Here is a 23,774-nt window from a genome sequence, read left to right as displayed (position 1 = left end):
ATTAACTGGGCACAAAAAAATTCTCACTTTGCACGATTCTTCATTAAAATGAAAACAACATATTTACAAAGAAATCATTTGACTAGTAGATTCTTAAACCAATTCTTTCTAAAGGGAAACATAGCACAAAACAGGCTAGGTGATTTGCAGAAGTTCTTCTGCTTGTGAAATGTTAAACATTTTATTCATCCCTCAAAGATGATACTTCAGTAGCATACAATCTATAGTTGGTGAAGTATCAGCTGAGCTCCATGCTGTGGTTGAAGAGTCATGACAGTATGGGGAGCATGTGCATAAGAAGGTGAAAGCTGAAAAGAGAAATTCTGTAGAATCATAGCCAATGCGACCTTAGCCTCTAACATGGCAAAGTTTTGTCCAATGCAGGTCCTAGGTCCCCAGCCAAAGGGAAAGAAAGCCAACTGATCTTTGCTTGCCTTCGAAACTCCTGCAGCGAATCTCTCTGGTTTGAACTGTTCTGCATCTTCTCCCCAGTACTCAGGATCGTGGTGAATAAGCAGTGTAGGTAAAGTAACATCAATCCCAGCTGGTATTAAAACTTCACCTATCTTTACTTCTGCATAAGTATGTTGATATTGACCAATAACTGGTGGGTATAACCTCAGGACTTCATAGAGTATCATGGTAACCTGCAGAGAATTGTTTAGTAAATCAAAACCCTTTTCTTTTAGATCTTTGAAAAAATATAGAAAGCTTGTACCAATAGGTAGATAAAGATTGCTAACTGTGGAATGAAAACTCACAATCTTGAAGTGGTTTAAAGATTCAAAACTTGGTTCATTCTTCCCACAAATTTGCAAGACCTCCTGCCTAGCCTTTTCTTGCCAGTCTGAGTGCATGGCCAAGACAATGACTGTCCATATTAGCAAGCTTGCTGTTGTTTCCTGCCCTGCAAGGTAGAACTGCTTGCATTCCTCCACCACTTCTTCAATTGTCAGTTCATCTCCTTCTTGTTGATTTTCTTTCTTCTTTGACTGCAAGAGCAGGCTTAACAAGTCATCAACATTGTCTTCCTGGTTGCTCATGGAATTTTCTTTTCTTAGAATTAAACTCCCTATCATGGTTTTGATCTCCTTGTTCAGCTTCTCTCTCTTCCTATTCTTTGCTGTTGGAATAAATCTGCATATACACAAAACCACAATTTCATCTTGAAGGTTGGATTTCACAACAATTTAGCTTCAAATCTTTTTGATATTGTAAAATTTGGCTTCCATACTCAATCAAATCCAGTTATCTTCATTTGTAAACTGCTTTTTTCTTTTTGGTCTTCTGCCTAGACAAAATATTTATTCATGGATGGGACAACTCCTATTCCATTCGGGTTTATGATTTCTCTTGGCTCTGTAGTTCAGTCAGGAATAGATTGAGCTTCAGAAAATGGTAAATATTCTAAATACATCTATTTAACTCTCCAAGAATTTCAACTGGACCCATATTGATCACAGAAGGAATTGAGTTCAAGGTTTTTCTAGCCCTTCTCATCCATGTACTCCTGTTCGATAAATTCCTATCTCTTCTTCTGTCTCCAACATGTTTGGAATTTTGGATGCATGAAAGAAATAGTACCTCATGGATTACAAAACAAACTTGTAAGCACACAAGTTTTATGTAAAAAGAAACCTAAAACACAAATTCTTATCGAACAGGAGTCTCTTTGGATTTACTAGCGCTTTTTAGAAAAATCATTTTTATTTAAACTCCAATAAAAACGGTTAAAACAAACTTTGGAAGTGTTTCAAAAGTTATTCTGAGTGGTTGTCAAATACTCCAATTTGTTTTTCAAAACGACTTATTTTCAAAACTGAACACCAAAAAAGTTAAACATTCTCACCCCAAGTTTACGTAAGGAAGTTTCAATTACGTACATTTGCAATCCTACTCAAGTGGAATCACTGATCATTCTTAACCCAGCCATTGAAAAGACATGAAAAGAATAGATGGTTAGGGAAGTAAAATTTATGAAAGATAGAAATTGGACCTGAAACCAGGAAGGTACATTGTCTGCATAGCTTCTAGAGTAAGAAGAGTGAGTTGTTTGAGATGTTCGAAGATCTTCTTCCCTTCTTCAAAGTTGGAGCCAAAGGCAGCCCTTGATATAACATCTCCAGTTAGTCTCTGAAGTTCAGGCCACACATCCACTTCAACACTGTCTTGATTAGCAGCCTTTTCCTTCCAGTCCTCTATCATGTTGCTACAACTTATATTAAAGGCTGGCATCATTCTCTTCGTCAACAAAACATTTATTAGTATTCTCTCAACTTCCTACACAGATTACTGATAAGTTATTTGTGATGGTTTGAATACTATTTTGGTCCTTATACTTTTAAGTTTGGTTCAATTTAGTTCACTTAATTTTAAAATGTTCTTTTTAGTTCATATACTTACAACTTCGGTTCATTTAGTACTTGTACTATCAAAATGTTCATTTTGATCCTTGAAAATGCAAACAGCGACCATTTTAATCTTGTAAGAACCAAGTAAAAATGAAAATGAGAAGATCAAAATGATCATTTTTTGAAGTACAAGAACCCAAATGAACATTTTAAAAGCATATGAACCAAAACTACAGGGATCAAAATGAACCAAGGTACATGGACTAAAGTAGTGTTTAAACCTTTTACACTATTTAAAATGTTGTTCAAAACCATTTCAGAACATTTGCTCGGTTAAGTTACAAGTTTGAGTAAAAAAGCCCAAAGAAGTGTTTAAGCTTTCCATATAGTGTCTGATGAGTCAATAAACTTTAATTTTGTGTAGAATAATGTCTCATAAATCAACGATCTACAAGACAAAATCAGAAGTTTAAATAGTGTCTCATAAATCAATGATCTATAAGACAAAATTAGAAGTTCCAAGGAGTTGCATGACTTTTTTAAATTTTGGAACCAAACATATAAATTATATAACTATGAAAAAAAAAAATCAGAGTATATACCTTGAGCCTTTCAAGATGAAAAGCAGGGTTGATGATCCTCTTGTGTTTAGCCCATTCCTTCCCTTTAAGAGTAGTTAATCCTCTCGTCAGCTTCAAAATAAGTGGACTCAGTGGTGGCTTCTCAAAACTACCCACCTTATTCATTAGTACTTCTTTCATCATCTCGGGGTCCTTTACTATCAATCTCGGACTTGTCCCAAACCAACACATAGATATCTTCCCTACACACAAATGACAAATAATCAAGACTTACTCCAAAACAAGATATAACGAAGACAACACTATGCAACGTACCATATTTTTTAGCATTCACTGCTGTGAATGGGTCGACACGTTGAACAATTTGATGATCTAGATTCATAGGAGTGGACCATGCTTCAGTGATCATCCTCACATATTCTTTGGCATCACCAACCAAAGGCTTGTAGGCATTCCCTCTAATTCCTTGTCTTTTCAAGTGTCTTTCCACTAATTTCGGTTTCCACCAGATAGAATGAAAAGCTTTTGCCACTCCAAAAACAACCAAACAAAGTGCCAAAGAATAGAACACAGAGTATTCCATTTTTGTTTCTAAACAAACAAAAAAAAAAAAGAAGAAAGACCTTGAATCTTAGACAAGACTTTGCTGTTGTTACATCATTTCAATTGGATTTTATATTCCTAAATGGTCAAAATTGTCATCTTTTAGAGCTAAAGTTTGTGATAAAAAGATCTATTAAATTATTAGGGGTGTTGAAATTTTTGATTTTTTTTGCTTGTGGAACAAGGTGTTAAAAGGCCACCTTTTGTAGTTGAAATATTGGGCCACTTATGAACAATAAACTTGTCATCTGGGCTTGGCCTGCAAGATATTGACATTTGTACACTTTGTAAAAATTATAAATACTCAAATAATTAGAATAATAATAATAATAATAATAAAATGGGGAAAATGTTTAATTTTTTACCATGAACATGTTATCCATTTGAATTATAAACAATAAATTTCATCAATTTTGATCTTAAACTTAAACAATTGTGCTGTAATTTATTTTAATCCTCTAATAAGTTTCTGCTTATTCTCATGCATTTAATGAATTATAATACATGTGAAATTGATACTTTTGATAATTTCTTTCTAGAGAAAAAATTTAGAGAGATTTTTTTTTCTTTTTAGTTTATGAATTTTGAAAATGTTATTCAATGGTTTATCTGTGTGTTGGTCTTGTCTAGAAATTTGTTTTATTGAATTTAATGAGTTAACAATTTTCATATTGTTTTTGTTTTTTGATTAAAATTATTTCTATGATTTAGCAGAATTTCATGGTTAAAATCTTAACCAAATTGATTTGATCGAGCAAGCAATGGGTCAAAATTCATTTTCTTAAAAGAAACTTATGTATTAAAATATATATATTAATTGCAAAACTTTTCATATATATTTTTTTTAATACAATAACATTATTTGAATCACATACATTTTGTCTCTAACATATTTGTAATTTGACCAAAACATTTCATCACTGCCTCTTTAGGAAAACCAAAGGTCAATTATTAATCATCTTACTCATCGATTCTCATTAGCATATCGTCCTTTCTAGAAATTAATAATAAGCCATTTGTATTTGATAATACCGACCTTTGGTGTGGATCCTTCGAAAATATAGCAAAATTTTGAATTCTATTAAATAAAATTTTAAATTCTGAGTAATAAAGTGTTGTTTTCATAAAATACTTTTAAAGATGTGGAAAAGGAGTGGGTAATATTGGACATATATATGAGATTTAAATATGAGTATATTTGTCTTCAAGGAAGACTTTGTTGCAATAATGAAATTTGAAATGTAATGTTACAAATAGATTGTTGCTGTCAATAATAGGAAAGTACGTTTGGCTACTTTTCAATTTGATTTTCTTTGTTCAATATATATATATATATATATATATATATATATATATATATATATAAATCTTCTTTTTCTTTCCTTTTCTTGAGGAGAAAAAATAAATATGAGTTTCAAAATTTATAACTTACGTTCTTTTGTATCTGCCTTCAAATTTCTTTCATTGACATGTACTCTTCATTAATAGTTTAAAAAATTAAGTCAAAGTTTGAAAATTAAAAAAAATGGTTTTTAAATATTTGTTATTGTTTTTAAAACTTGATTAATAATTCGATCATTTTACTCATGCTTAAAAAATGGCATAAATCTATTATATGAATGAGGAAAAAAAATTACAAGAAATGAAATAGTTGTCAAACGGAATTTAAAGTTTGGCTTTTGAAAATTATTATTCCTTTTCTTTTACCTTTTTAGTTGGGACTTTTTTGAAAAAAATTAATTTAGATATTGTTTGCCGATCATTTCATTATTTTTTTAAATTAAGCATATTTCTTCCGGTGTCTTACAATGATTTATATGTTTCTCAAATACAATCATTGAATTTTTAATCAAATTTCAAATTAACTAACATTTTGAAAATTAATTCTTGTTGTTTTCAAATTTTGGTTTGGTTTTTTAAATCATTAATAGAATATAGATATCAAAAGAAGAAAGTTAGAAGTGAAATGAGTGTCTATTAACTTAATTTTAAAATGCAATTTCTTCTTTGAGATTTGAGTTTTGTTTCATTTTTTATCTTTATGTTTTTAAGATTTATATTTTTAATCTCAAAATTTAACTTAATACTCATTTTTATTCTTTTATTTTAAACTCCATCAACTAATTTAAAATAAGTACAAATTGAGATTCTAAACTTAATTCCCCTCGTTATGAAAATTAGCAAAACTTTATTAATTACAAATCTTCTAAATTAACTAAAGTACATTCACGACTACCAAAGATGCAAAGTGAATATTCAATAAAAGAACTGACGTTAAAAGTAAAAATTTTGAAATCCTAAACATCGAAGTGAAACAATAAATCGAAATCGAACTCAAAATTACTAAACATAGTAAAACCTATAAACCAAACTCAGACATGGGACCTTACTAAAGGTGTTTTTTTTTCTTTTTTATTTTTTTGTCCTTTCCCAATTTAAAATTTATGAATAAAAAGGACTTGTGTGGAAATTAATGTAAGATGAAGGGCATTTAGGAAAATTTAGGGAAAACTAGAATGGATAGGTCAAAGAAGGAATATATTTTGTGTATATATATGTTAATGGGGAGAAAAAAAATGCTTGGCGTGATGCAATTAAATTTCTCCTATATACTCTTATTTATATTCTAATTCCTTATTCTTTTTGTTGATTTTCTCTCCTTGTCCTTTTCTTCTTTTGATCTTCTCTTTGCATCAACAAGAATCTACAATAGTTATATATGTATATATATGACATCGTTCGTGATATAATCTAACCATAGATATATTTCTCAAATAGAAAATTATGATCTTTCATTCAGTACGATCGTTCCAGTTGAAGCTTTTATACGTCGAAGTAGTATATCCATTAATGTAAATGTTATTTAGACTATAAATAAATACAAAACATTAATATCTAATGGTTAAAAAAACGTATAAACAAACAGTTACATCGTTTTTCATCATTGTAACTATTTAGTTTGAAATGATTACACAATGAATAATATTTCTAACGGTTAATAAAAAAAATTATAGTAATAATTAAAACATGATATGGTTTAGATCATACCCAGAAAAAGTACATTTTTCATTGTGTAACGTACTTCAAATTAAATAATTGTAATGAGGCAAAAGGTGTAACGGTTCGTTTATACCTTAATTTCGATTAAGTTGCTTTCAAATATAATAAAAGAAGTTGAATGTAGCAAAATTTTAGAATCCAATACCCTTCTATTAATGTTTATCAATATCACTGATAGATTCTAAATTTTTGTTATATTTTAATACTATCGGCAGTTTTATCATTTAACAATATTTTTCTATTTTGATTCTTACATTTTTTTTAAGATCTATTTTTTGTTCTCATACTCTAATTTTGGTATATGTTTTAAGCTTTTGTCCATATGTAAATATGCAAATATTAAAAATTATATTTAATAAGTAATAATATTTTTAAAAAATATTTGCAAGTAAATAAATAAATAAAAATAATAATAAATTACTACCAAACAAACATTGTTTTTAAAATTTATAAAAGAAACAAAGGAACCAAGAACAAAAATTGTAGTAATAAAATGCACCTTTAGCAACTTGTAGAATAATAAGATATAATACCATACCATTATTTTATGTTTTAAATTTGTCACACCATGAATGCCCTTTTAATAATACACACATTTTTAACTTTTTTTTTTTCCCATAAACCTCAAAATACAGATTCAACCTATAGAAATTGATATAATTATTTGTGACATTTGTAATTATAATTACTCTATGAAGACTTCTTACATATGGGTACATATAGGTGTCAGTTGAGTTGAGTTGAACTTACGTGTTTAGGATGAATTTTTAATTTTTAATTTAATAAATAAAAATGGGACTTTGTAGTTGGGAAGGAATCTAGAAGTAAAGTTAATTAAGTGTTAAATAATTTCCAGGAAACAACTTTTAGGGTTGGTTGAAGATAAAAGCATGATTAGCGTCGTTACAATCTAAGTCTAATCCACTTGATTATTAATTAAAAGAAAACATTAGTTTATCATTCTTATGGATTTAAACTCGTAGTTGATTAATTAATTGGTCAAAAATATGCCGTTATTATTTTTAAATATAAAAATTATTCTACAATCCTATTCTTTTTTTTTTAAGGATAATTTAATTTGTTTTATGTATTAACAAATGAAAGTGAACTTGCTTCGGTGATAGTTAAAAAAGTGAATCGACTATTTGAGCTAAACAAGAAGTGGAGTTCGGTTCTCAACTCGTTGGTGCAAACACTTAGCGGTGTTTGGAGGAAGAACTACCTTAAGACTGTTAGTCTCCTTTAGGTTTAAAATCGAATATATCAAAGTAAAGTCATTAATTCTACCATTTGCATGGTCTCCTGAGCTCTTTTCCAAATGAATCGAAACCTTGGTATCACATCCAAAAAAGAGATATGTCAATCCTCTAGATTGTAACATATTTAAATGATATTTTTGGCCGTTCTTAGAGCTAACACCCCATAGAGATCCAACCACCTCTTGCCGTTCGTTACCGTTTTTACTATTTTTTGTTTATTTTGTTTTTACTTTTATTATAATGTTCTTTAATATTTTTTTCTTAAACTAAAATAATTTACATCGTAATACATATTATTATAACCCAAATTAAAACAATCTACACTTCAAATACAAACTATAATCTAAGACTATAATAACCAATGTCATGCTTCAAACACTCCCTTTAAGGCTTTAAGAACTAAAATTGTAATATTTTGAAGGTTTAAATACTATTTTGGTCACTTTACTTTAATTTTATACTATTTTCAAAATATTTTTTTTGATCTTTTACACTTTATATTTGGTTTAATTTGATTTTTGTATTTTCAATATGGGATAGTTTTAATTCTTTAAAAACGAAATGTGAAGAGACCAAGATGGTTGTTTTTTAAAAGTATATTGACTGAAATGAACATTTTAAATTTCAAAGACTAAAATGAATCAAAGTTGAAAGTATGATAACAGAAAAATGGACATCTTAATAGTATATGGACTAAAATAAACCAAAACTAAAAGTATATAAACCGAAATAATATTTAAATCATTTTAAAATATAAAGACTTGTATGGGACAAAAACTATATAATACTTTAACAACCATCTATTTGTTTCCGTAAATATTAGTTTGTAATTCTTAATTAACTATATTCAACAATATCTCAAAACCCACATTTTGCTATGTTATTTGCTACTTTACCTTCATCGTGTTTTTCACTACTTACTACCGTATTTACTATTTTCTTCTCAAACTCAAAAAATGTCGACATCAAACATATAAAAATAATCTACGCCCAAAACAAAAACTATAATAACTAAAACTTTGTCTCAAACAATACCAAATGAAACTAGGAAACGAGATCTAAAACGATAAACATGTTTTATTGTTTTGAAAAATCAAAGAAATTTATATAAAGATGATAAAATGACAAACTATATTTACAAATATTAAAATCATTTACCTAATATATCAAAAATTATCCATTATCTACCATTGATTTAATTTTTTCTTCTATATTTTATAAATATATATTTTTTACCTCCACAACAATTTCCTATTTTTAAAATAACCTAAAAGAATTAATGAATCCAAATTATAAAATTTTGAAATTTAAGAGGAGAGAAAAGGGAAAAAAAATAAATGGACACGTCCCATCGAACAATTAATTACATATATATATATATATATATATATATATATAGATATATACTCTCCCTCTCCCATCCATTTAAATTAATAAAAAAAACAATTATTTAAAAATCAATTAGACAACAAATAAACAAATAAAAAAAATAAAAAATCAGAAATACAAACTCCAAGAAAATTACATGCGAAACCAATTTTTTCTCTTTTCATTTATTTTTCTGAACTGCTTTCTTTCTTTCGAAACTCTTTTTACGGTGGACCCCACATCCTGCTTGGTCAGAGACTCCCCTTTTTTTTCTTATTATTATTATTATTATTATTATTATTTTTCCCCCTTTGTTTTTGTTTTATTATTATTCTTTTAATTTATATACCATTGTCCACATTTAATTCCACGTGGACACCCCCAGAAACAATCCCAGATTTGCATCTCAGCGAAACACACCCGATTGCAGCCCCCCGAATCAATATTCCAATAATAAACATTTTTTCTTTTCTTTTCTTTTCTTTTCTCTTCTCTTCTTCTTCTTTTTTCTTTTCTTTTCTTTTTTCAAATAAAATAAAATACAACGGTGGAGAGATAGATTTTTCTTTTCTTTTCCTTTTGAGTTCATTTTTATTTTATTTTAGCCTTTTATTCCAACATCTCACTTTATTTATTTTTTTTTTCTTTAAGATAAATTATTAGATTTTGTTATATCATATTCAATTTTCATTTTAAACATACATCTCATCATCATTTCAAATTAATTTATCATTTGACTCTTTCCTTCTCTCAATTTAATTCTCATCTTTTCTTATAATTATTATTTTTAATATACCTATACCTATCTTCACCTTAATCCTTTTTAAATGATTAAACTCACCCATTGTTTTGAATTTACAATAAATAAATAAATAAATAAATAAACCATGTTAAAAATATTTAATATTATTGTACAAAAATAGTTGAGCTATATTCAGCTTGAGTTTGAGGTGTATATATATTGTTGTTAAGTTACCACATTATGCTTTCTTCTACGAACTCTTTTGTACATCCAACGACGCAAAATAATCGCCACAAATTTACAATAATTTCTCAACAGGTGGATCTACATTATTATAATATATAGAAAGAAGAAAGTTTCAATTTTTTTTAAATTTTTTTTTTATCTTTTTAATTTTTGTATATGAAGGGGTTAGAGCGTGACTGTCAAATCCTATATATTCCTCCCTCTTTCTATTTCTCTCACTTTCCCTCTTTCAGTTTCTCTCTCTAAAATCCTCTCTCTGTTGTAATTCTCAAGGATTCAGAGGGTAGGGGCCTGTTTGGGAGATTCGATTGAAGCGGCGATCCTTTTTTTATTTTTTCTATTTCTTTTTTCTTTTTAGATTTCTGGGTATTTCTTGATTTTGTTTTTCATCCTTTATTTTTTTGCCTTTGGGAAATCTCTTCTTTTCTGAGTTCTTCTCATTTCTATCCCTGTATCTCTTCTTCTCTCCCAATATAATGTTCCAGATTTTCGAGGTACTAACTATTTCAATCTTTCCGAATCTCTATTTTAGCAGTAAAAAAGGAATCACAAATCATAATCAATCTATTATTTCACTTCTTTCTTGTTTGTAGATGACTTGTGAGTTTCCCTTTTCAGACTGATTATGCGTTCTCTGAGACATTGATTTTGATTTTATATGCCTGTTGTTGTTGTTGTTGTTGTGAGAAATAAGAACTGATTTGTTGAGATTTTTTGGAATTGGTGTTGTAATTTGAAGATTTTGGCTTATGGGTTATGGATTTTGTTCAAATGGGTTTGTTGGGTTGGAGATGGATTTGTGATTGTTGGGGGGGGGGGGGGGGGGGGGGGTTTGAAATTGGAGTTTATATGATATGGGTTTGGGAATTTGGAGGCTAGAATCCTTCCTAGTCTCAAGATTTTTGTTGTATGTCAATTGGGATTTTGATTATTTTAATATGTTGATGAGTTTATAGGTTGAATATATAATTGAGTGGATCAATAATGCTGTCTCTATTGAGGTGCTCTCCTCATGGGTTCATATTTCTGCATCATTGACTGATTTTTTTTGGGTCTTTGGGATATCTGTTGTTTAGAACTCTGAGCCTTAGTTGGGTTTTCTCTGAGCACATTAAAAAAGGTTCCCTTTTATGGAAATGCTTCTGCTTTTTCTCAATCTCATCATAAATCAATTTTAAAAAAGAAAACCATATAATTAAAATTTAAAACCCTCCATCTTTGTTATCTGATTCCTCTGTTTCAAAACTGGACTGTGGTTATCATGATTTCTTTCTACAGTTCTTGTCTCATGTGGTTACATTTCAAATTAACAGGAAAAAAAAAGCAAATATCATAAAAAAGTACCACATGTTTCTTCACATTTATGGATTCTTAGTTAAAACAGAAATTCATGAATTACATTCCAATGAACTGTCATTATCTCTTTCTCATGATATTCTTCTTCTTCTTCTTCTTCTTCTTCTTCTTCTTTTTCTCCTTGTTCTTCCATGTTCTGATGCAGAGAAGGTTGTGATTTGATAGAATTCTGATCTGTAAAAGAATGGAGGGTGATACATTTTCGGGGCTTGGGAGTAGTCCACAGATTGATAGCAAGATTTTACAAACATTTCAGAAGAATTTCGTTCAAGTTCAAAACATATTGGATCAAAACAAGCTGCTTATTAGTGAGATAAACCAGAATCACGAGTCAAAAATCCCGGACAATCTTAACAGAAATGTGGGTCTGATCAGAGAATTAAACAACAATATCAGGAGGGTTGTTGACTTATATGCTGATCTATCATGTTCATTCACCAGATCCATGGAAGTTTCTTCAGAAGGTGATTCAAGTGGCGCTTTGAAATCAGATGGAAAAGCAGGTCAGAAGAGAAATAGGGCTGCTTAAATCAACAAAAATTCATCTTCTCCATTCTTTGGCATGGTGGGAGAGGAGGAGGAGGAAGAACAAACATATTTTCTCATCTCTGTCAAAAACAAAAAGGCTAGTATATCAAATAGATTCTCTGTAACTTTCTTGTATGATTTAGCTATCTAGTTTTTACTTAGTTCTTGATCATCGTCGTCGTCATTATCGTCATTATCATCCCTCTCCTGCATTGCTTAGAGAAAATAATTGTCCTGATTCTGTATTTAATTGCTTTTCTGCCTAACTGTGGATCTACTTGACAAAATTAAGCATCAAATTCTCATCTGATTTCTGGTCTTGGTTCCAACTTTTATTCCCTGTACTTTAAAGATTCTTTGAGTTGATTTGTAGCACTTTCTTTCCTATTTTAGTTTCTTATATGTGTTTGATGAGAACATAATAATTTTGAGTTGCTTAACTTTTGAAACTACTTTTCAGAACATTGAGTACACGTTAAATTTGTTAGAATCACTTTTGTAATTACCTTTAGGTTCGAATTTCATTTATTGATGAAACATTTCTATTTTTAAAAAATTAATCACTCTCAAACAAAGTCTTTAATCACTCAAAATTGTTTTACGCCTTTAAATGCAAATTTTCATATTTTAAATCATTAAAAGCATATTTCAACGTTTATGTTTCTAATGAAGCTTTTATAAGATGCCCTTTTCACAAAACTTCTCTCTTCAACATTTTTCGGGCCAAAATCTCATCTGGCTTTTAGCTTTCTTCCCCAAATTTCCCTCAACATTCATAGCCATAGCCATTAGTTCAGCTTATAGGTTACTGTTTTGGGTCTTCTTCTATGAAAAGCCAAGAACTTCAAATCTCTGCTGTTGCTTTCTGCTCAGAAAGTTTTACTGTTAAATGATTTTTACTATCCATGATTGTGATGAACTGTGTTTACTACAGAATTGCTGTGGGAATTGAAAAAGAAACTGATGATAAAAATAACAGCTTTTAGCTTAGTTTCTGTTTGGTTGTTCTCCATCACACACCAACCAAACAGAATCTGAGATAAAGGATGATTGGCTTTTTGACCCTTTTTTCTTTTGGGTTTTGTTTTGTTTTGGATTTAGATATGGAAATATTTTGCATTTCATTCTATGTTATCAGTTACTGTTTCTTGGTTGGGTTCTGCTTTGCAAATTATAGTATTCCTTAGGGAGTTCAAACAAAATACTAAGATTTAAAGAGATAAGAAAGAGATGTGAAAACAGCCATTCTTAACTAGAAGACAAAGTACCAAAACAAGGACATGTTTTGTGGGTTAGGACATGGTCGATATTTCAAAGGTGTGAATATGAGGAATAGAAAAATCGACGAACCACAAAAAGTAAGCATCAAAATGACACTAATAATATTTTTCTAAAAAAATATTCCATCAGAATCGACATTTAAACGTTGGTTAGGAACAGGAGTTCAAATTCCACACTTTTTTTTTCCTTCTCTCAACTTATAAAAGGTATATTCTTCAAAAAAAAAGAAAGAAAGAAAAAAAGAAAAACAAGTTATGTCCTATAAGTCTTGTTTGATGATGATTTGATTCCTCAACCATCTCTTTTCCTTCTTATCTTTTTTATTGAACTTTTCCTTTCTTTTCTAGTGGGCCCATTTCATATAAACTTGATTTTGGGTTTTTTCATTGAAATTATTGAGTGTATAGTTAGTTGTATAGTTGAGAGATCTAACTATGCTTTTTGACTATGATATTAGATGTACTTAAGTTTATGCCCAACAAACCCCAAGAAGTTGGATGCTTTTTAGTTTTTAAAAACATAATTTTTAATATATATATATACGCGTGCACACAAACATATACATATATCTAATTCAGTCTAGTTTTTATTTGGTTTCTAAGTTTGAAAATGTTACGATTTAGTTTTGAGATTTAAGTTTTGTTTTGATTTTATTCCTAAGTTTGAAGATATTGCACTTTTAATTTTAAATTTTTATTAACATAATGACTTTTAGATTTAAGAAAAACTATAAAGTGAATTTGAATTTTAAATAGTGACAAGAAAAAAAAACAATGAAACTTAATTAATTGATTTAAATTCTAATTAATTTAAATTCTTCTTAAATTTACCAATAGGCATTATTGCTAAAGACAAAAATTTGGAATCTAAGTACCAAATTGAACGAAAATCAAATTTCTTAATAGATTATTGTAATATCTTGAAGTTTAGGGTTAAATTGAAATCAAACTAAAAACTTAAAAGAGTAACCGTTTAAAAATAAAATAACAAATGAAAACAACTCGAGACTAGTAATGTATGTGTGTGTTTTTTTTCTTTTTATTTTAAGTTAAAAAATTAAGATCCACGGGTAAACTTTTGAAATATGTAATTGGTGCCTTAAACTTGTGCAACTATACATGATATTTATCTAAAGACAATCATGAATTGAGCGTTTCGAGAATTGACCTCATTCAGACATTCGACAAGAGCAATTATGAACTTGAGACGAAAAATCGAACAAAGTCATAATTGATAATATTTACTATTATGTTTTTATACTTAAAACAACTAGACCAATGGAACTAACTAAAATCAATCAAATTTTGTTTTTCCCATTTTCTACTACCAATACCCCTTTTGGAAAATAATTGAAATGAACTCCATCATTGTTGAAGTTTCCTTTTAAGATAAAATGGTAATAAAAGGAATTACAAAATTTAAATTAAAAAAAAAAAGAAAAAAGTGTTTCCATGAAAAGTGGTTGGGAAAGAGATTGAAAATTTGTTGGGTTTTGAAAAAGGGGTAATATGAAATTATGAAGTGGTAGAAAGCATAATTATTTGAGTTCATATACTATGGTTGTTGGAATATAATAATAATAACAACAATAATCCACCCACGTGCCTTTCATACCAACATCTTCTCTCTCTTTTCTTTTTTAATTTTACAACAAGAGTTATGGTGGGTCCAATTTGATATACTAAATTACTTTTTCTTATAAATATAACAAAATTCGGATAGGTATCGATAAAATTAAATATTTTATTATTATCTACTTCTATCAGGAAGTTTTGTTATATTTTATAAATATTTTAAAAAAATATTTAGTTGTCAAGTTTAATGAATTATAAAATACTTAAAATTATTGACGGGATGATTTTTCTTAGAGAAAAATAGAGCTATTTTTTCTATTATAATTTATGAAATTTTGAAATGTTATTGTATATTGGTGAAAGTGAGCTTCCTTGTATATAAAAGGAAAAAAGTTTTTTTTTCTTTTTATGAGTTTATGAAAAAAATTTACATTTGGTTGTTTTGGTTAGAAATAAAATTAGTAAATGGATTAGCATTTAAATTGCTTATAGTTCTATAAATTTAAGGTTTAAATTGATATGATTAAATAAGGTTAGGTCAAAATCAATCATTTTTATACATTTTTTTTGTGGATTTTTTTTCTTTCTTCGTTTATTAAAATTTTGAAGAAAAGTTATCTCATTCTACGACTATTTGACTCTATGTTATTTTGTATTTGGTTTTCATAGTTTCACAAAAAAAGATATCTAAAAATGTAATTGTTGGAATAGAGAACTAAACCTTTAACTTTAAAGAAAGAAGATTTATATCAAATAGCATTGCTAAGCTAACTTTGACTCATTTTGTTAAAGTTTCCATTTTTATCTTTTACATTATTTCCACGTGTCAAAATGACTAGTCAATGATCAATACATAATGTTATTTTCCTCGCTCGTTGAACTTTAGGTTTAATTGAAATTTTATTATTAAATTAGTCATAATTCAATTGACATACAGTATGTTTTAGTGACCAATACATCTGTAATTCGAATTTTCAAATATTATTTAGTATTCGACCATTTCTTGAAACTTGAATTTGTGGGTCCTACTTAATTTAAAGTCTATTTTTGTTTAATTATTATTACTTTTTTTAGTCCCTGTGTTTTTTTTTTCCAACAACTTATAAATAAAAGCTTGACCATGCTTTCAAAGATATTTAATTGCTAAGCTTCAAAAGGTCTCTATTATTTTCCCTATAAATGTTTGTTTTTAATTTTCGTTAGGTAGTGTATTAAAAATATCAAGCTAAATCGTAAAAAAAGAAAAAATTATTTTAAATGATAAAACTTCTAAAAATATTTACAAATAAAATAAAATATCATAATTTATTTTGATAGACTACTATCTGTGTCTATTATGATAAAGATAGGTATACGTGATAGTCCATCTTGTTCTATCGCGGTTCATCACATTTTGCTATATTTTGTAAATGTTTAGGTTAAGTTTGATATATTTGAAAATAGTCTAAAAACGATTTCACATGATTTATATATATAATTAATTAATTGTTTTTTAAATGAATAATGTTTAAAGGTCAATTTCTACAACTTTGCAAATATTGAGAACCTAATGTTAACGATTTATAAGTTTGAGGATTTGGTTCTTACCGTTAAAATGTATTTGAGTACAAATTCCACAATTGTGTAAAGTTGGAGAGTTTGATATTAACACTTGCATGTTTAAGTATATAATTGCAACTGACATTTGTTTTGGGTTGCTTGTTCATTTGTAATTCACATACATGCGATTTTTAATTTGTCATATAATTCTTCGGTTTCATATCTCTTATTTAATTAAAAAAATGTTTACAATTTTAATTTATAGGATAATTAATTTATGGGTTTAATTGATAAAAATATTTTTATTTGTAAGAGTGTTACCTAAAATTACATGATATCCAATTGAAACTTTTAAATCGAATTGAACGTGACTCAAACAACGCATCGCATGTATTAGAATTAGAGGAAGCTTAGAGGTTTGAATCCTCACCCACTATTGTAATTAAAATAAATGAAACATTTAAAATTAAATTTGAAATCACTACCACAGTCAATAATTTAATAAACTCACACACCATTAATAAATAGCCGAAACAACAAACGATTGTCCTATCATATCAAGTTAGTCTTTTTATTCCATAAATCAAAAATGCAAATTAATGAGAGGCTGTTTGACCCACTAACTTCTTAAGTTGATGTAAACAACTCAATTTCGATAAGTAAAAGTTTGTTATACTATCTCCACTTGTTGTGTGTCATATAATGCTAAGCTAACGCACTTTTAAGAAAATAGGGAAAAAATCACTAACATAAATACATGAGGTTCACAAATATTTGCAAAGGAAATTTTATGATGCGGACATAGGGAGTATGGTACTCTAATGACCAATAGTACTAAAAAACTTATTGCTATTGAAATTTGTACATTCATTGAAAAACTAAATGTTCTCGTATTTTTTTCTACTTCTCGTATTTATCAAAGAATTCAATCGTGACATCTAGACTCGATTTCCATTTTTTACATTTATTGAGCAATTTCATCTTTTATTTTTTTATTTTTGTTTTTTTACATTTATCTAAAAACGTTATCTTAAAATGTTACGTTCCAATAAGCAACATAATTTTAAAGTTTTTTTTTTTTTATATATAATTTCATACACTTTTTTTGTTAAATAAAATAATTATAACAAATAAATCATTTCTTAAGACACTTTCTAATATTAAAAAAAGAAAAATCACCACATATGCAATTCATAATTCACCTGCCATACATTTTAAAGTTTTTCACAACTTAAAAAAACAAAAAGGGTTTGGAAGAAAAATATGAGATTTTAAAGTGAGAATAGAGAGATAGAGGGATGTATTACCGATCAACAACAAATCTAACCTAATCAATCGAATATTTTTAATTTTAAACTAATTACTTAAGCAGTCCCTAAAACAGTGTTTGAGGTGCGAGTGACATAGCCATGTATAAAAATTATGAATTTTAAAGATTCAAAACTACTAGAATCCACTACGTAAGAAGTTGATAATGTATAAATTTGACGTTTTTTTAGTAGCGTGATCCACTAACTTCTTAGACCAAACAAGAAATGTAGTTTATAACTCCATACTTCTACTTCCAAAATCCTTGTACCAAACACACCCTAAATTTTCACATATTCTTCGAAATGACATTCGAAGATCGAGATAAAATAGGTCTTAGATCGATTGGGTGAAGATTATTATTAAGGAATAATTGGGTGTGAATGTCAACATTGTAGTGTAGACATGAGTTTATTACTGATAGATTAGAGTAGTTTGATAGATTTTGTTATATTTTAAAATATTTTATTTCATTTTTTCTATTTTTGAAAATAACATTAAACAAAATGATAATGACAATTATTTTAAATAAAAGAGTTTCTAAAAAAATTTACAAAATATAATTAAATATTACCATCTATTTGTGATAGACATGATAGATTAGTTTCATCGAAGATAGAATGTGATATTTTTTAGATATTTTAGTTATTTTGATCAATTTTGTTATATTTGAAAATAATAAAATAAATGATTGTTTTGAACAAACCCCTAATAATAACGTTTTTTAAATTTTAAAATGTTACAATTTTATGTTTGGATTTTAAGTTTGTGGTAGGTAGAAATTTTAATTTAAGTTTCTATTTTGTTCATAAATTTTTAGATTAGAGGCTTACCTTGACTATTTTTTTAAATTTATTTTAATAATGACAATAAATAATAAAAATTAATTTAATATAATAAATTAGTTGTTTAAAATTAAACCTAAAATGAATATGTTAAAAATATATAAACTAAAACATATCTTTTATCGGCGATATGATCTATTTTTACTGGCATGAACTTAAATTTTGCTATATTAACAACAAAAATTTATTGTATTATATCTACCAATATTCTTTTTTTTTTCTTTTTGTCTTTTTTCATATATATATATATATATATATATATATATATATATATATATGTTATTTCTATTTTGAGATTTATGACCCTCACAATATATTAAAACAACGATAAGAATTTTTTCTTTTCTTTTTAACGTTATTTGATAAACTACAAAATAGCGCCATTTTATGCTTAATTTTATATTTCATAATTATTTTACGTTGATATCAAATCTTAAGAAACACAGAAATATTCGATCGAAATTTTAATTCAATAACTTAGAAATTATATAAAAATGATTAATTTTTTTAATATGGATTTGTTTTAAATTTTTTTAAGCCATCTTTAAATTAAAAGGTATTTTTCAAAAACTCTCGAGAATTGGGTTATTTTTCTAACAATAAAAAAAAGAAAGAATGAAAACCCTAAAAATAACCTCAGTCGTTGTTTCCTAATTCCTATAAGATCCCAATTTTCGCCAAAGAACCCTACGGCACCCAAATTAGGGTTTCAGAAGTTCAAGAACATTCCTTCCTCCAACTTCATGATGAACGATGCTCTCATTTCTCCTACCGTTCTTTAGTTCTTAATCTTTATTCATAGTTCAATTGTTTGTATCTTTTTTAATTTCATGATTTTGAGTTATTACAGTGATCTGTAGACGTTAATTCTTCGTCTTTGGTTTGCTCTGATGTTGCTGATTCGTCAATTACAGTTGTTGTAAAGCTTGATTCCGTGAGTTTTTCAAATGCTCATTGGATTTGATTGGGTAAATCGATCAGATTGGTTTATTTGTCCGTCTGTTTGATGGAGTAGTGATTTATTTTCATTGATTGAATATTCTGTGATATATTTTGCTTCAATGGTTGTTCTTTTCTTGTTAGCAAGAGGGTTTGAGATTAAAATGGAGTATTATAGAAGGATTGTTCCCTTATACTGATTCATTTTTGTTTCAATATTTGTCATCTTTACAGCAGGTTGGTTATCTTGTATCAACTCTGTGTCTGAGGATGACGAAATGAAGTTCCTCCATACCATTATTCTTTGTGAAACTGTTTTGACTTTGTAACACAAGGAGGATACAAATTTCTTCATCCTTGTCTGACTTTTTACTACATCAAGTGTACAGGTGATTGATAACAAACATGGTTATCTTTCTCATTGATTAGATCGATCATTCTCTTTTTCAACGACGAGGCAATATTTTTTCTGTCATCTATAAAGCAAATAGGATATTTCTATACCAAATTTGTGTCGGAAGATGACGATATGAATTAGGCAATCCTCTATTCATTTTGAAGACCTGGAAATTCCCTCCATTTTTTCAAGTAGAGGTTGTCGACACATTTCAGATGTCTCTGTTTGAAAATTTGATTATTGCTACTTTGAGTTTTTTTCTCTTTTTTGAATGAGTGAATAATCATGTTTTGACTAGTTGATATGTTCCAGTCATCCATAAAGCAAATAGGTTGTTTTGTATACCAATTTTTGTGTCGGAAGATGACAACATCCACTGTGATGCTTCTACATTTTGAAAGGTTGTACCTCTTTCTAGTAGAAGTTGTCACAAATATATTTCTTCAAATGCCTATGTCTCCACCCTTGATGTTATTTTCTTACCAAGTTTGTTAGTTGCTTTATTTGGAAATTGTCAGAAGTGAACTAAAAAGCTTTCATCTTTCACAATTAGCTCCTTTTGGAGTATCCGTGGGAATAGTTTTTCTTGGTCCTTCTCGGTCAATATTGAAATTTGAATGGAAGTTGACCGTGTACAGGCTCTACTGATTATGAATTTCTCATTGTTCCCTACTATGTGGTGGCCTAGAAAAGCGAAACAGATTTCGTGGTGATCGTGCAACATGATGCCTAGTGTGCTAGGAAGCACAGATACTGATTATTTAGTAAAAGAAATTTAATATATATCATGCATATAAACATATTACATAACAAGTTCACGTTGGTGAGATGGTTAGGGCTGAGAGGATTGGGGAGTATCGAAGAAGGGATGGTGGAGTGTGTGAAGCTTTTTGATTCAATCGGTGTCAGAAACGTTTTTGACATCGGCGGTTTTTCTTAGGTAGTGTACACATGAAAAAAAGAAAAGAAAATAATGGCATGCATATGTTGAATGATGGGAGGTTGGAGGTGGGCGGAGTTCACTTTGTTGAATAAGATGGCCAGTGATGAACATGGTAAGTTGCAGTTTGTTGTGTCTCTATAACGATCTTGCTCTAAATGGTTCTGTTTCATAGATTGTACAACTACGGCCCTTGTGTTTCAGTCTTGGTGACTTGGCTTTCTCTGTTATTTTTTCGATTTCTCATGGATTTTTTTTTAAAAAAAAAATTCTGCAAACAAGTTGTTTAATGACCATCTCTTTGTACATGTTTGAACTGGAATTATTGATCGATGATAAAAGGAAAATGTTTGTAACAAATCCTTATTCTCTCAAGCCACAGTTCTTCCTTGTCTTATGGACTCGAGTTTATGTCTAGATACCACAATCACAAGATATTAGATATTAAACTTAAGTTATTGTGATGTTTATATGCTTTCATGGGTTGAAAAGATGCCTAACTAGTCCCTAAATCGTTCTATAACCTATCAATATTCTTGTTTGTTGAGCCATAAAGCAAATTTATAGTCAAATTTAAATCTCCAACTTTCAATTGGTGGACAGACTTTTTTAGATTTAAAATGCCCCTTCTAAATTTATTATTTGAGTCTCATTAGAATAGAAACTATTAAGTAGAATGAATACTTAAAATGCACAACACAGAAACTTATAACTATCCCTTCACCCCAAGAAAAAGAAAAAAAAAGATGTTGATACGATTATATTTTGCTATAAAAACTCTTGTGATTTAAAATAACTTACCTTTTTTTATTTAAACATAAATTTTAAGTTCAGGGTATAAGGATTGATAAATAATTAATTAAAAATCTTGTGATTTGAGGAGATGAATAAAGATTCATTTGGGCATAAATGAAGAGATTGATGAAGAAATTTAGAGTTGAATGAAAAAGGTTTACAGCTAAAAAATCCATACATTGCCACAAACACAACGATTAAATAAACGAAAGACACAAAAATTACAATTTACTTTCTTTTTTTTTTTCTTTTACTTCACATTTCCACTCAGCTTCGCTTCACCGGGTCAAAGTTCGCGACGCCGATGACCGCCCCAAATATCGCCACCACCACCGCTCCGCCTGCCGCAATACTTAGCAAGAAGTTCTTCAACGAAGGCGACACTCCGGATCCGGCAGCCTCGGCAACCTCTGGGATCACCATCGACGCGGCCAGAGCAGCAGCCGTGATTCCAGCAACAGCCTTCTCCTTCAACGACGATCGAACGGCGACGATCCTTCCGTTGGAAATGGGAGCAGCAGCGATGGGCTTGCGGGACTTAAAAGAAGGCAATGGGTTGAAGAAAGCGTCGTTGGAGAGTGGTTTGTGGGTGGCGTGGGTGAATGGTAAGGCCATTGAAACAGCGGAAGTGGAAGCCATTGATGGGATGAAATGGATGGAGGTGAAGGGAATTGAGGATTTTGTGGAAAATTGAGGAAGATGTGAATTGGGGATTAGGGGATTTTTGGGAATTGGGAGTGGGCCAGTGAGAAGTAGAAGCGGTGGAAATTGGGGATTTTTGGTGAGGTTGAAATCTTGATGTTGGTCTGACGTGGCAAGTTCTGAATGCTTTATTGGTGGATAAGGTTATCTTATTGGTCCAATCATCATCTCCTTTCAAATCCTCCGGTAGGGTCTTCTTATAATTTTGGGCCTTCTTTTGGGCCTCCATAGTCTCTACGTTACTGTTCGTTCCTTCCCTTCCTACGGCTGGACAATATTTTTATAAGAAATTAAACAATAAAACTAATCCACCACTGGCCGATGATGGGAGAGGTTGGTTTTAACATCTAATTTACAAAACTAATCAGAGTCAGTTTGATGATAGTTCGGTTAGAAAATTGACTTCAACCGATCACTGTGCAGATTGCTTATGCTTCATGCACTAATCTATCAAAAAATGCTTTGGTTAAGATGCAAATTTGGTGTAGTGTTTACGATTTGGTTATCGGATGTAATGAAAATCTTAGGGGGTCATTAGACGTGCAAATTTGGAATATTAAACCTGAAAATGCCAAGTCTCTTAAAAAAAAACCGTATTTAGGGTGCATGTTTAGGAAGTCAAGCTTTTGGAAAGCTGTATTTGCAGTGTAGATTTGGGAAGCCTAAAAATGGAGTAATATTATATTGTATTTTAATTTGTAGATGGATTTTAGATTAGAATTTAGTAATATAATTTGATTAAACTTCAAAAATAATTTTGTAATTTGATAAAATCTGAAATCTCTGTTAGGGACTATTTATGAAACTTTGACCTAATTCATAAAAACAATTCTTATTATAAGCCATAGCTAAATTCCAACTTTTTCCTAATTGGAGGGATTGCATATTTAATAGGTTTTCAAAATTGGAAGAGTAAGAATCTAAGAGTTAAATTTACTGTTTAGAAAGTAATTAGACATATAAAATTTTAGGGATTAAATTTATAATTGGATCTTGTTAAGTTAAATTAAAAGTTCGACTACTAAACTTTTTATTTGTTTATTGGTTTTTGAAATTTGAAGAGTACCCATAAAAGTTCTCAACTTTCATTATTGTGTAATATAACACTTACATATTCAAAATTCATTAATTATTATATCATACATCAATTAAAATTTTTTGTCTAGTAAAATTCTTAATTAATTCTAAACTTCATGTCTGTATGAACTTTTAAAAATAATCTAAATCAAAATTAAATTAAAGATTTGAAGTTGTAAAAACTAAATAAAATCATTTTTCTAAGCTTTTTGTTGTTTATGATAATACAAAACAAATTCAAACTAAAACTATCGTAAAAAAAAGAAAAAAATTGTTAAAAATA

General features: G+C 28.9%; 3 protein-coding genes and 1 long non-coding RNA gene across 7 annotated transcripts; 2 read left to right on the top strand and 2 right to left on the bottom strand.

Moving 5' to 3' along the window:
- Positions 1 to 6: 6 nt before the first annotated feature.
- On the bottom strand, positions 7 to 3,629 carry LOC103492359 (cytochrome P450 72A397-like). Of its 2 annotated transcripts, none has more exons than XM_008452690.3 (5): positions 3,248 to 3,629; positions 2,954 to 3,174; positions 1,997 to 2,241; positions 762 to 1,137; positions 7 to 647 (listed from the first exon to the last, which is right to left on the bottom strand). In XM_008452690.3, the coding sequence occupies exons 1-5, from the start codon at positions 3,513 to 3,515 to the stop codon at positions 222 to 224; spliced, it is 1,536 nt and encodes a 511-aa protein (XP_008450912.1). In that variant the 5' UTR covers positions 3,516 to 3,629; the 3' UTR covers positions 7 to 221. The 2 variants fall into 2 exon arrangements, with proteins under 2 accessions (XP_008450912.1, XP_008450911.1); XM_008452689.3 differs by having other exon boundaries at positions 1,997 to 2,280; positions 3,248 to 3,595.
- A 6,772-nt stretch (positions 3,630 to 10,401) lies between these two features.
- On the top strand, positions 10,402 to 12,404 carry LOC103492357 (protein ELF4-LIKE 4). Of its 3 annotated transcripts, none has more exons than XM_008452686.3 (2): positions 10,402 to 10,704; positions 11,712 to 12,404. In XM_008452686.3, the coding sequence occupies exon 2, from the start codon at positions 11,751 to 11,753 to the stop codon at positions 12,093 to 12,095; it is 345 nt and encodes a 114-aa protein (XP_008450908.1). In that variant the 5' UTR covers positions 10,402 to 10,704; positions 11,712 to 11,750; the 3' UTR covers positions 12,096 to 12,404. The 3 variants fall into 3 exon arrangements, with proteins under 3 accessions (XP_008450908.1, XP_008450910.1, XP_008450909.1); XM_008452688.3 differs by having other exon boundaries at positions 10,408 to 10,704; positions 11,732 to 12,404; XM_008452687.3 differs by having other exon boundaries at positions 10,409 to 10,704; positions 11,717 to 12,404.
- A 6,859-nt stretch (positions 12,405 to 19,263) lies between these two features.
- LOC107991136 (uncharacterized) lies at positions 19,264 to 21,120 on the top strand. The gene is made up of 2 exons (XR_001763029.2): positions 19,264 to 19,609; positions 19,815 to 21,120. It is a non-coding gene; the product is annotated as an uncharacterized LOC107991136 (long non-coding RNA).
- A 715-nt stretch (positions 21,121 to 21,835) lies between these two features.
- On the bottom strand, positions 21,836 to 22,886 carry LOC103492356 (uncharacterized). Its single transcript, XM_008452685.3, has one exon. It carries the CDS (start codon positions 22,349 to 22,351, stop codon positions 21,980 to 21,982), a length of 372 nt encoding a protein of 123 aa, XP_008450907.1. The 5' UTR covers positions 22,352 to 22,886; the 3' UTR covers positions 21,836 to 21,979.
- Between the last annotated feature and the right edge of the window lie 888 nt (positions 22,887 to 23,774).

Source organism: Cucumis melo, chromosome 2, assembly GCF_025177605.1.
Source record: "Cucumis melo cultivar AY chromosome 2, USDA_Cmelo_AY_1.0, whole genome shotgun sequence".
Classification (NCBI taxonomy): domain Eukaryota; kingdom Viridiplantae; phylum Streptophyta; class Magnoliopsida; order Cucurbitales; family Cucurbitaceae; genus Cucumis; species Cucumis melo.
Note: the sequence above shows the minus strand (reverse complement) of the source record. Positions and strands in the feature narration are given on the sequence as shown.